The following is a 14,261-nucleotide window of genomic DNA, read 5'->3' on the forward strand; positions in this document are numbered from 1 at the left end:
TTGACCTCTGACCTCCAAATATGTGAATGAAAATGGGTTCTATGGGTACCCAGGAGTCTCCCCTTTACAGACATGCCCACTTTATGATAATCCCATGCAGTTTGGGGCAAGTCATAGTAAAGTCAGCACACTGACACACTGACAGCTGTTGTTGCCTGTTGGCTGCAGTTTGTCATGTTATGATTTGAGCATATTGTTTTATGCTAAATGCAGTACCTGTGAGGGTTTCTGGACAATATCTGTCATTTTTTTGTGTTGTTAATTGATTTACAATAATAAATGTATATATACATTTGCATAAAGCAGCATATTTGCCCACTCACATGTTGATAAGCGTATTAAATACTTGACAAATCTCCCCTCAAGGTACATTTTGAATAGATAAAAAAATGTGCAATTAATTTAATTAACTATGGAAAATCATGCGATTTAAATATTTTAACCGATCGACAGCCCAAATATTAACAGAATATTGAAAACACAAATACCAACCCATTGTAGTCCGTCACCATGACTATTCTAACAGTAATAACAGCTTACCACCTCTGCTGACCTCGGCAGAGTTTACTACATGCATCTTAACAGGAAAGTTGACCAGCAGGGCTGTCACTCCCTCCAGGAAATTTAATTTAAGATATTTAATGATGGTGGACAATCGTGCGATTAATCACGATTAAAAATTTGAATCGATTGACAGCCCTATTTAGAATAAATTCATCAAAATTGTTGAATGTTAATTTTCAGTCAATTGACTAATCACTGCAGTTCTAGATGCATCAGACCACAGCTGTAACTTAGGTCTAAATTTAAACGACCAATGCAAAGAGAAAAGCTGAACCTGGAAATATCATCTCAGCTGTTTATTCCTTTAAAAAACCTCACCACGCTACCCCAGACTTTGCAGTCCTGGCACTTGTCTCTTCAGTTATACCTCATAGCGACAGTATATTGTGGCCTCAGCCTCTGGGAATACCAAAAGTAGCCACAGCATGGTTGTAATTATTTGAGACTAAAAAAGGCTCAAAGACCTCTGGCTCTGTTTGAGGAACAAAGGACAAGAGGGAGACTGGCATTTTTTTGAAGATTAACTTTTTAAGGAGCTGTATGGTAATACGCCAGCTCAGTTTGTATTAGCAGCCCAGCCCACTAACTAGCGGTTGCTTGGTAACCGACTGTTCAGCGGGGTTAGGAATTGTTGACTTCCACAGTGGCTCGACCTTGCGGCTGTTCAAATGACATGTTAAAGCGGTACAATCATGTTACTGTATTACAGCCACTCTGACGTAAAGGGCAGTTGCATTATTTCTCCCTGTTGATGGTGTTTAATCCACTTGATCATTACATTGTGCTTGGATAACGTACACACAGAAAATGTGTTGGTAGAATGTCTTGCTGCCTTTCCATTAATCTAATAAGACATTTTTCCCAATATTAACTATGGAAGACTTGAAATGATCACTTAGATAATAAGGCTGGGATGATACACCCGTCTCCCGATTCAATACTATCACCATATTTAAGTGCCAGTTCGATATGTTTTGCAATTTTTAAGTACTGCAATTCTACAAGTATTCAATATCATGATTTATTGTGATTTCTTGTTAACTTTCTTAACACTTGACCATGGGAAAAAGTTGACTCATACACTACTGGGGACTTTTACTTTGGAAAATATCTAAATTAATACATTAAAATGTTTTCAATTTTCAGCATGTACGTTGTCCTGAAGTCAAATATATCAGCATTATTTATAAAAACAATTTCCATCAACCCAAAAATCAAAGAATAACGACATTTCCCTCACAAATTAGTGGTATTTTCTTTTAATTTATAAGTGTTTTGTATATATGGTTCCCTTTTTTTAACATCTTATTTTGAAAACCGGACGAAGTCACACGTGTATACTTCCGCTAACTTCTCCAAGTCCATCGCTAGCTTTCTGTCAGCTCTGTTTGACTGTATTTACCATAAATGTCAGTATCTGGGTGCTCTACAGTCGTAGCGTCGGCCTATTTGACCACGGAGATGAGAGTGACGACTGGTTTGACCGCATGTTACTGCGGTACGATAACGTTTCCTGTCCATGACGGAGTTAGCATGCAGCTTTAGCCGTGATGTCTAGCTCTGCTTTTCCTGGCAGTGTGTGAAACCCAAAGTGTTTCCATACTTTACTGGATGTGTAGTGTTTACCACGCTGGATTTAAAATGTGAGGATGCAGGTCGTATCCATGCTGACCCTACAACATTTTGTACTCTCTTGTTGCGGTCGGCTGCGGTTTGTTTTGGTTGACGGATACGGAATGGATATGACGTCATGTTACTCTGACTACAACAATAAAAGCAGCAACTTCCTTCTACCACCATATGGACTCAAATGAAGCAAATACTGTATATTAATTCTGGCATTAAAAAATCTATTTAAAAATCGTTAAAAAAAAATACATAGGTGAATAAATTTTTTTCCACCACTATTAGATAAGATGTCTTATTTTCTAACTTTGGGCTCATACTGTATTAATGTGGCTGCAGATATTAAAGCATGATGAGGCTCCAGTCATTAGTAACACATGCATGCTCTGGATGTAGTCAGATGATGCAGTGGCTGTATGAAAAATGCATCAAGGTAAGGGTAGGCCTATTGGCTGTTTGTTCAGCTGAAGGTGTAGCTGCCACCTCTGACATCAGTGATGTGCCAGATGTTGCAATTCAAAGCTGCAATATGCAAGCATTTTCTCCAGAATAAAATAATAAATTGATTAAATTTACATTTTCGCAAAGTCGTCATACCAACAACAGTGATAACACGCGTGAAATAAAAAAAAAAACAATAGCTAAATGTACGGCAGGACAGACTGCCTTTTGTTCACCATGTACGCCTATCTTGCATGTGTGGGCTTAGCAGATGTTCTTTACCTCAGCATCAAGTTGCTAAACAAAAAATGCAAATTGAAAATGACTGATAAAGGAGAGAAATACTGTAGTTGTGGTCTGTCAAGCTGCAGCAGTTGTTGTTTCAAGGTACAAATGTGCACATTGTTTCTATACATCAGATAATTTGCTGGATGAAAAGTTGTGTTTTCTTTATGAGAACGACACAAACAAGTCAGAGAATAGGAGTAAAATTGAGACTAGGTAGAAAGGGTGAGAGGGAATAGTGATGGGGAAGGAGGAGCAGAGGTTGGAGAGAAGATCTTAACAGGCTTTTGGTAGCTTGCTGTTGTTGTCAAAAGATAAGAACAGCTACTGTTTTGACTGGTAAATGCTCAGTAAGTCTTTTTTCTGTCACACAGACAGACTCACACTTAGTCTGTCTCCATGTCATCCCCCCCTGCCCTCTCTGTCTCTTGACACTCCTCCTCCCCCCTCACCATTTCACCCCTGCCAGACACCTCACTAGGGGAATCACTTTCTACTAGCACATCCCTCTCAAGTTGAATCCCGTTTTTAACAGATTTACCAGCCCCTCTTCCTGTCTCTCTCTCTGCAGCCAGGCCTTCCTGTTTCCCCCCCCGTGGCCATCACAGTGATGTTGCACTGTCAGCACCTTTTGATATATGTTACACTGAATGCTAACCTAAATGTCTCCTCTCTCTTTTTTACCCCCTTAGGCCGCAGAGTCTGGCATCGTGAAGATTAAGACCATTGCAGCCAGGAATACAGACATACTGGCAGGTGAGTGAGAAAGTGAGAAGGGCGGTGGTTAACCACAACTGAGTGTGTACAATTCACTCTGATTTGAAACTGATGAATTCTCCCTCAAAATATTATCTATTGTTGAGTTATTTAAACAGAATTTTATCTTGTTAATGCAATTATTCTTGCTTTGTCTGTTGGTTCTGGATTACAGTTGCTGTTTTAAACGCGATAATAACGCGTTAACGCAAATTTGTTTTAACGCCACTAATTTCTTTAACGCATTAACGCATTAACGCATTAACGCATTAACTTGCGATTTTTAGGTTTTAAAGTTAGAGTGAAGATGCTGGTATCATATAAAACTAGAAGACCTAAGGAAATCTATGTACCACCAGCTTATTACTAAGGAGGCTAAATAATGCTCCCAATGTACGCTAATTTTGGCGAGGAAAACTGTCATGGCGATTTTCAGAGGGGTCCCTTGACCTCTGACCTCCAGATATGTGAATGAAAATGGGTTCTATGGGTACCCACAAGTCTCCTCTTTACAGACATGCCCACTTTATGATAATCACATGCAGTTTGGGGCAAGTCATAGTCAAGTCAGCACACTGACACACTGACAGCTGTTGTTGCCTGTTGGGCTGCAGTTTGCCATGTTATGATTTAATCATAGTTTTTATGCTAAATGCAGTACCTGTGAGGGTTTCTGGACAATATCTGTCATTGTTTTGTGTTGCTAATTGATTTCCAATAATAAATATATAAATAAATTTGCATAAAGCAGCATATTTGCCCACTCCCACGTAAATAAGAGTATTAAATACTCTACAAATCTCCCTTTAAGGTACATTTTGAACAGATAAAAAATTTGCGATTAATGTACAATTAATCATGAACTATGAACAATCATGCGATTAATAGCGATTAAATATTTTAATCAATTGACAACCCTAAAAAAATCACAAGCATCAATAGTATTCATGTTTTTATATTCGCATGACACTGTTTTGTTGCATACAAGAGACATACAGAAGGGCATCATTCATTGTAGTTTTATTTATTTATTTATTTTATGCAGTCAGTCATGTGCAGTGTACTGTAAGCACACAACCTCTGACTGCTCCAAAAATATCTCATATTTGTTTCCCACTCAGAGCACTATAAGATGGAGACCTGCATATTAATATATATAATTCGTGCTCACCCCTACGATTGATTCCATTTAGCTGACTAGACATCTACATGCTCTGAATTCACTACAAAGCACTTTCAGCTGTGGCTGCTGGTCTCTTGAATACTTGAATAGGAAATTGTTTTGATCAACTAAAGTCCAGCTTTTGGCAACATCTGCAGAGTTGACACATAGTCGACATTTTCTGAGTTCCACTGTCGTCGACTGTCCGACCCTGACGGCCCCCTCTGCAAACTGTAAACTGCACAGCGGCTCACTGCAGAAGAGCTCATTTATCTTCTGTTTGCAGGATTGTATTTGTTAGTTGTCACAGCAGCGTAATGAGGTGTTACAAAAAGACTGAATGGTGAAACCTGTTCTGAAGGTGTAAATCATGGAAGAAACTAAATATAATGAAGGTGAAAATGATACAGCTAGATGGCTGCAAAGCTCTGCTTCACTGTGATTAGAGCTTGTTATTTGACATGTCGGTGTAAATGATAATTTAAAATCCCATAATAAAAACAAAGTGCAAATATATCCTCAAAGTTTTTAATTGTATTTAAAGTTAGTGTCTCTTTCTGTGAGATTATTCTGTAGTTTTGACCATTGGAGCTATGCCTTGGTGAGATATTTGTTCTATATCCCTTCCTCTGCAGCAACAGTATTTGATACTGATATTGATTTTAATACATCAAGGGCTTCATATTATATTAACCAGCTTTATGGATTCATAAAACAGCATGATGTGATTTATGCAAGAATGTTCTGTATTTGATATTAATGACGGCATCTTTGTAATTTTCATTCCCCCCCATCCCTAAATGTGAAGCCTCTGTACAGATATGAAACATCATTTACCGTGACATTTAGCTTTATCTCCTGTCCTTTCCCTGCAGCTCTGAAGGAGAACAGCTCAGAGGTCGTGCAGCCTTTCCTGATGGGCTGCGGCACCAAAGAGCCAAAGATCACCCAGCTGTGTCTGGCTGCCATCCAGAGACTCATGTCCCACGAGGTGGTATCTGAGGTGAGCACCTTGCTGGCATATACATACAGTACATTAAGATTTATGTTCAGAGTTGAGATATGGGCGAACATAAAATAGAGATTACAATATTATAAGCCTCAAATCAAAGGGCAATATGATAAAATGCATTATAAATAATTAATAAAATACAGTAGGCCTTTCCAAATCTGTTTTATTCTTAATGAATATTAAAGGCAGGTTTGACGATGTTATCCAGGCTACACTATTTGTTATGTTGGTTGAAATGGTCTTTAGACGGAGCTCCTGAGGCGATGCTACTTTCAAATTATGCTTGCTTTCCAACATCGTCGACCCGATCTTTAAGCCGGTATAATATTAGAAAAATTAAAAAAATAGAAATGTGTCGGTGTAGCTGGAGTCAAAATACGATCATCTTATCTGGTGTAGTTTTAGTCCTGGCTGAACAATAGTATTGTATTTTTGTAGACCAAACAGGAAGTTAGCATTGCCCTGGTTCCCTCGACAAAAAGCCAATTGAGTTTTTCCATTGGGTTTTGGATTATTACAGAAAATAAGCTCTGTGGCAAACAAATGTTTATGATACTTAAATGTTTTGTTCAGCAAGATAATCTCTGAAAATCAACACCACTTTTATTTTTTCTTAAAGCATAAATGCTATCGTCAGAAGTAAAAAGTTAACGTTAAACTATAAAGGAACTACACCGCGTTGGCATGACTCCACGTCTCTACCGCTAAGCTGAAGGCGGACGAGTCAAGGTGATGACGTTTAGTAGTCTCATTTAGCCACTTGTTAGCAACCGCCTTTTTGAAGACATGTAAAGGCTTCAAAATTCCCCAGTGGGATATTTACCGACGTATTTTATGTTAAATCTCTTTAGCTTGTGTGAACTTATTAAAAAAAACATTTCCAGACGAGGGAACCGGAAGTGCTGAAATGCTAACTCATTTCCAGGTTTTAGGACTCATTCCTGCACCACTCTATGTAGACTCATGACTTCTTTGTGTCCGCTGTGAAACAGAGGATAAACACCTGCTATAACATCAAACCGTTAAAACACCGACTGTAGCTGATATTAAACTGCACCAGAATCTCTCAGGCTTCATTTCCTCCATCGTCCCCTTTTTGTACGGTGGTTTTAAGAAGTGAAATCAATGAGATCCCACTGCTCTCATCAGGATTCATTACCTTGTGTTACTCTACTTCACAGAATGACACAAGGTGATTATCATCCCCAAGAGGGCCGAGTCAATACACAACGGCCTGGTGGAGAATGTTTTCCCCGTGTAGTCATTAAGGAAACAAATATCTAAAGAACAAGAGCGTAGAGAACATGTCTTTACAGATGTGCTGTGTGCTTAGAGGGTTCTTGGTGAGGTCATGTAATCCATAAGGACACAATTAATACAACAGGTCTACTGCCGATTCACCAACCACCGAATGATAGAAAGACCTCCGTGTTCCTTAAGATGTTGCACATTCACACGCTTACAAATTTATGTTCACCTATCACCTTAGGCACATCCTTTCTAATACCCTAAGGGTAATTCATTCAGATCAATACAGGAATCAATGCCACTCATCAATACCTAATCAGACAATGTAAATATTAGAATAGTTAACCTAAATGTATTCCTGTCACTGGTGGCTACATCTGAAAGGTGCCAACCCCCCCATGTTAGCGTCCATGTTAACAGGTTAGAGCGGCCACACAGCCCATGTGAGCCGGGCGGCTCAGTCACGGCTCGCTGCATGTCAGCTGTGTCTCTTCTAGAGATTCGAGGTCTCACCTTGAACAGTGAAAATGATCTTTTGACATTATATTATTGACATCATACCAGCAACATTACTACATTTTCAATGCCTATATCTTCACAATATGTCACAGGCATGAAAAAAAGTAAATATTTATTTTTGACTTTCCTGTTTCCATTTCAAAATACAAGCCTTGTAGTATTTTTCCTGTAGACATAATTCCTTAATTTTTTTAACACAAGGCTTTTATTCTGAAATATTTGCAGGACACTGTTGTGGAAAAATGCCGTGACTTGCACGGCTCCATAAATTAGAGTACCGGCTTTTAATTGTGGATTATTACTATTGTTTACAAGTGGGCACACGCTTCTTAACCTTTTTGTGTCTCAGATAAATATAGAAGATATTTATAATGAAATTAAATTGCCATTATGAAAGGCAAACTCTATGTAGAAAGAGTAGAAGCAGCAGCAACACCTTCTGTGTGGATGCTACACGCGTGCGGGCCGCAGCAGTTTGGCCAGGTAGCCGTCACGGGCCGCTCACGCAGGCAGTGTGGCTCAGGCGTTAGTCTTTGCACAACCCCAGTGTTCGAGGAAACCATCGTCCTAGAAGTATTACTAGGCTGCTCCAGTAGTTTCACATGATCTATGTGTGCGGTGACAGTTAAACAGCACTGAATGATTCGGTGGAACGAGGTATCCATCTCAGGGAACGGGTGACTGAAATAATTTCTTAAACACAAATGTATTTTAATACAAGCTTATGTGATGAGTAAAGAGGTTTTGAACCCTTTTTAAATAACCCAGCTGGAGTCAGACCTGAGATCAGAGGCACCCCGGAGCTGCTGCACAACTGCCTTGTTAATACACCGTAAAAGACCGTTATTAAAAGCTTATGGAACCATCCCCATGCTTTCTAAATTTTGATATCAGGCGTTTATTTAATTAGGCTAACACAGGTTTCAAAGCTTCTGCCTGCGGTGGGAGAGTGTAAGTGCTCTACACTCCCAGAATAAAAGCCTCGTCTTGTAGAATAAACGTGACATAATATGGTATGTGGTGTAATTTACCCCAAACCACATTTTTCCTTTTTTCAGTCCATATTATGCACAACTAATTATCATTACTAATTCATCTGTTAAAAAGCATAAAATCCTCACATCTGAGAAGGTGGTACCAGCTGTCATTTTTGCTTTATAAATTACCATGATTACCGAAAATTGTTTATTTATTTTATGTCAGCTGTCAGCTAACCGTTTCAACACTAATCCACGTCAGTTCATAGCATTGCATATTTTCACACCTCAAAGATACTAACTGTGATAAACACACTTTTTGCTGTGGTCTCCTTGAGTGGGTGGTTGAGAGTCTCGTTCAAGGGCAGCTCGACGTGAGTGTTTGAAGTGAGGCAGCATTTTGAGTCTGAAGTTTCAGGAGTGAGCATTTTTGTCTTTGTTTCTTCTTCTTCTTTTTACCCACCCCTCTGTCAGAGTTCGTCTTTGAGTGGCTGCACCCAACAAACACCTTTAACACCTACAACGTCTATACAACACACACATTTTCAGATCCATTGAACATTGTTACTCCTCTTCTTTTTTTCTGTGCCTCCACCTCATCAGCAACTCTGAACTGCAGGGTTTAAAAGCTACCCGAGGGCCTCGCAAGACAAAAGTCTACTACCTCGGTATTGATTCTTAAGTTGTCACTGGAGGCAACCTAGTCAGACAATTTGTCGTGAAGAGAGAATGTGGTGATAGTTAATGTCATTTTGTTTCCTCGGGGAAGGAGAGGGATCTGTTGAAAGAAAAGGTTGTAATAGGAAAGAGCAGACTCTGAATTGCCTCTTACTGATGGTGCACCTACATGCGGGCATCTGGTGGTGTCCAGACTGTCAACATTTCCAAATCTGGCCATCAACCTCTGCAATGAAAACACAGCTAATGATAACTGTATGCTCCTGAACCACATCTACATAGTAAAATGTGTCTGCAAACAAGGTTGTTGTTGTTGAATGACTCCCAGATCCCAATCTAAATGCATCGAAACCCTTGTACGGAGATGCAATATAGCATAAACTCTCTAAACAGAGAAGAATTGTCCCGTTAAATCCTGCAGTATCTTGAATGTAGCAGCGGATTTAGAGCTGAAACAAATACTGTTAGACAGAAAATAATCTTTTTCCTTTTTTGAAGTCCTCCTGTGACTCCAGCTTAGAGGGGTTGCGTGAAGACTAGTTGTATTTTGGGCAGCTTGATCCAAGAAAGGACATGCAGTGTCACTTACTATGAGCATCAAGTGGCATGATATTAACCGGCAGCTATAGCTTCGGTGTTATCAAACCCTACGATGTTGTGACCCTAAGCAGGCGGCACCAGCTGATCCCACAAAGTGTGTGTTTTTGTGGATGTCTTTGATTCAGGGTTGTGTGTGACCTCAGGCTGAGCTCTCACTTGACCTTCACAAACTAGCAACTCTGATACTGCCTCTTGAACTGAACTACAAGTACTTGTGTGTGTGTGCATACCGGTGGATGATCAGTAATATGCAAAGATTTGATAAAGATCCGTGTTTGTGTGCATGACAGGCAGCGGCGGGGAACATCATCAACATGTTGTGGCAGCTGATGGAAAACGGATTGGAGGAGCTGAAACTCTTACAGACGGTCCTGGTTCTGCTGACCACCAACACGGTCGTACACGATGAAGTACTTTCCAAGGTACATGAACAACACACTCCTATATCACACAAGCTGTTTGTATATATGTCCTACTCCCTTGTATCTATATGTGTTATTCATTATAAAACCTGCAAGGTTGTTGTATCTCAGTGAGTCTCCTTCCATCTATTATTAAACTGTGTTATTATATCCATAAATACATATATTTGCCGATCCTTGCGCAGTCCGTACTGAACTGGGGAAAAAGGGCATTCAAGTATGCTGCTCCCTCTTCTTGGAATCCGTTTACAAAATTACCTGAAGCTTCAAGAGCTGGTCTCATTGAATGGCTTTAAAGTGCTTCTAAAAGACTTGGAAGCAAGCACATCTGGCTGCAGATGTTTTGAATGCTGATGAATGTCTCTTTTGAAACACGAACTAAGGAGTCTAACGCACGCGTGAGTCAGAGGATGCAAGCAAAACCCCGTGGCGCAATGACAGTGAGGATGACGCGCGCCGCCGCGGGGTCAGGCACACCACCGTTCCGTCTCGCTCGCATCGTCGGGGAGGTGGAGCATGAGCGCATGCGATGGGACCCGAAAGATGGTGACGAGAGTTTGACGTCACGCTGCTGTAAAGTGGTATCGGTGCCGTTGTCTTAGAGCCGTTTTGCGAGTATGAGTACATGAGCACAGTATCGGACCCGATACCCAATACTGGTATCGGTATTGGTACATCCCTAGTTGCAATCTGCAACCACACCACTAGGTGCTGCTAAATGCTACACACTGTACCTTTAAGACTCATCTACTGTATGAAGTTACCAGATCACTCCTTTTAACCTGTGACGGCTGAGAACACACAACATGATTTTATTTTACTCGTCCTGAAGATGGACCGCAAATGCATCAGTAGTTCAGTTCATACATTATATATATAATATGCATATGCTACATAATACATTTATATCGTGTCCCTGCCCAGGCCATTGTGCTGTGTTTCCGTCTTCACTTCACCAAGGACACCATCACCAACAACACAGCGGCCGCCACCGTCAGACAGGTCGTCACTGTGGTCTTTGAGAGGATGGTGGCTGAGGATGAGCGATTCAAAGGTCAGAAGGCGCCGGTTCCTATTTGAGGAAAACGGTGATGGAAGTAGAAATGGGGATGCAGAAATGTTCACAGAGAAAAGTGTCGTCTGATCTCATGGAAGATTTACAGCAAATTTAAGCATCAGTTCATGAGACGTTGTGCTGATGGAGAGATGTCTACGTAGAGTACAGAGTAGTATACGGGTTATTATTTATAATATGATTCATGTCACGCTCAAAGCTTATTAGAGCTGATAATGAATAAATAATTAGTCGACTAATCAATGAGTTGATTGACGGAAAAATAATCTCCAACTATTTTGATAACCAATTAATCCTTAATTGGAATTTTTTATGCAAAAATGGCCAAAAAAAAGCCTCTCAGATATGGAGATTTCCTTCTTTTCTCTGTTTTATATCGTATGAAACTGAATATCTTTGGGTAACATTTAAAGACCTTGGATTTTATAGACATTTTTCACTATTTTCTTACATTTTATAGCCCAATCGATTAAGCTAGAAAATAATCAACGGATGAATAAAAATAATCATTAGTTGTGGCCCTGAAGCTTATTAATCAGTCGTTGATTATTAATGTTGATTTATCTGTAACATCCCTCCTCTGAACTCAAACTTACCCTGTTGATTCACTTCCTTTACTGTAGGTATTGTGGAGCATCCTCCTCCTGTCCAGGGAAACACCAACAGGCGGTCTGTCAGTACACTGAGGCCCAGTGCTAAAGATGCATACATGCTGTTCCAGGTAAGTCCACTAGGGGGCGGCAGCCTTCTACACAGCCCTCTTCCCAGGGTGAAACCTTTGGAACCAAGTTGGTTTTGAAACGTGGGTCGTGATCTCATCATTTGTGGACTAGAGATGAGAAGTCTGAATGGAATCACAACTGTTACTTACTGATAGTACCAACGTCATAACCTTGAGTTTTAAAGTTGAAAATAAACTAGAAATTGCTTTCATCTCAAGTGAAATTTTGCAAGAAAAGGTGATTCAAAGGTCCTTTGTCTCGAAGTCATTCCTCACCCACGCTGCACTCTTGTGTGATCGTGCTTCTCCTTCCAGCAGAGCTGCTGCGTGTCTACACTGGTTCAACCACTGTGATGTGTGTAGGACATAACAGTTCCTTTGTTTAAAATGCTGTTGTTGTGCGCCTCCCTGCAGGACTTGTGCCAGCTCGTGAATGCTGACGCCCCCTACTGGCTGGTGGGGATGACAGAGATGACACGGACGTTTGGTTTGGAGCTGCTGGAGTCTGTTCTTAATGATTTCCCCGGGGTGTTCCTACAGGTACATGCAGCCTTACATGTTACGGACAGCACAAATTGTAAAACCCCAGAAAATTGTGCCTGAAGAATAAAAGGCCCTGACGCACAAAACGGGATCATCCGTGAGCGTCGGTCGGCCGAGTTCTTGCGATGTGTCCTGCACCATCGGTTCTAGTCTGCTCGTGTCAGAGGTTTTTCGGCCAATTCAGCATCGGCGCCCGTCGGTTAGAGAAATCACTCTGATTGCCTGTTCAGCTTAAATGAATCAGTGCAGGAGAAAAGAAACGGAAGTAAGGAAAGCAAGACAACGAGTGAAATCAAGAGGGCATACACAGAAGGCTCTTTCTCATTATTCATCTTCATCTCATCTGATCATTCCAACACACGGAGCGGTGTGAAAATGGTCATCAAACACTGCTTTGTTTCGTGTACGTATCATAACTACAGCTTGTATATCCGCCGTCCTCGGTCTTCCGGTTTCCCCTTTTTGAATGACAAATACAGACTACGTCCGCCTGCTGGTGTGGAGAGTTATTTAATCTCATGCAGGCGCCGAACAAACGTGCTAACTGGCCGTCGACTGTAGTCTTTGCGGTGTGTCTATATATACCTTGTCGGCCGAGACAAAGGCGACGTGAGGTGATGCAACAGTCGGCCTTCATCACCGCTAGTTCTTTGATGTCGGCTTAGTGTGTCTGGGCCTTAACGACCAAAACTCCTCTTAATTTTCTGCATGATTCATGTTTCGTCAGATATTTCTGTTTTTTTGTCCACCTCCTTATCTCTCTGTGTTTCCTACCCAGCACCAAGAGTTCAGCTTCCTGCTGAAGGAGCGGGTGTGTCCCCTCGTCATCAAGCTCTTCTCCCCCAACATCAAGTTCCGGCAGGGCAGCAGCAGCGCCGCCTCACCAGCGCCTGTGGAGAAACCCTACTTCCCCATCTGCATGAGGCTGCTGCGCGTGGTCTCAGTCCTCATCAAGCACTTCTACAGCTTACTGGTAAGGGACCGATCTGCAGTGATGGTCGACTGGCCAGCACTGTTGCCCGATGGATGCTTTCAGGGATTTGTCTCCAGCACAGAGCTCTTAATTGATCTGGTCTGATAAGCATCGGATTAGCGTAGTAGTTTTGTCTTAGTTCTGCTCCAGGCGCTTTAATGAGCTTAGCTGCATCTAAATAATTAACCATTGCAGCTGTTTTTATTTAGTGATCTTCTATCAATCCCTGAAATGGAAATTTGTCTTTTGCCCGTCTGTCAAGAAGCGTGGTAAGCTTCATCAAAGCCCGAAGGGATGCAGGGATTTAGTCAGAGGTCAACCTCCAGTTACGGGATAAAGCTGGTCAAACGTCTGTCCCGGTCTGATTGGTGCGTGTGTTTGTTTTTACAGGTGACTGAGTGTGAGATCTTCCTGTCTCTGCTGGTGAAGTTTCTGGATGGGGAGAAGCCGCAGTGGCTGAGAGCGGTGGCTGTTGAATCAGTCCACAGGCTATGTGTGCAGCCACATTTATTACGGTACATAAGCAACATTAAGCTCTGCAAAACCATCCGCACATTTTAATTAATGAGTCTCAAAACTTTAAAATGTTCATTTTTCCTGTCTTTCTTAAATGTTAACTCATATTCCACAGCTGCAGAGTGAAAAAAGAGTTCAGACTG

At 41.1% G+C, this 14,261-nt stretch overlaps 1 protein-coding gene across 4 annotated transcripts in view; it reads left to right on the forward strand.

The window, feature by feature from the left end:
• Nucleotides 1-14,261, forward strand: part of mon2 (MON2 homolog, regulator of endosome-to-Golgi trafficking) — a 59,656-nt gene that overhangs the window by 13,396 nt on the left and 31,999 nt on the right. For all 4 annotated transcript variants that reach the window (XM_037766132.1, XM_037766134.1, XM_037766133.1 and 1 more), the window contains exons 2-9: nucleotides 3,609-3,672; nucleotides 5,710-5,837; nucleotides 10,159-10,290; nucleotides 11,215-11,344; nucleotides 11,989-12,086; nucleotides 12,501-12,626; nucleotides 13,408-13,602; nucleotides 13,993-14,117. In XM_037766132.1, the coding sequence (XP_037622060.1) occupies nucleotides 3,609-3,672; nucleotides 5,710-5,837; nucleotides 10,159-10,290; nucleotides 11,215-11,344; nucleotides 11,989-12,086; nucleotides 12,501-12,626; nucleotides 13,408-13,602; nucleotides 13,993-14,117 (998 nt within the window). The remainder of the gene's footprint in view (nucleotides 1-3,608; nucleotides 3,673-5,709; nucleotides 5,838-10,158; nucleotides 10,291-11,214; nucleotides 11,345-11,988; nucleotides 12,087-12,500; nucleotides 12,627-13,407; nucleotides 13,603-13,992; nucleotides 14,118-14,261) is intronic.

This window comes from Sebastes umbrosus, chromosome 4 (assembly GCF_015220745.1).
Source record: "Sebastes umbrosus isolate fSebUmb1 chromosome 4, fSebUmb1.pri, whole genome shotgun sequence".
Classification (NCBI taxonomy): domain Eukaryota; kingdom Metazoa; phylum Chordata; class Actinopteri; order Perciformes; family Sebastidae; genus Sebastes; species Sebastes umbrosus.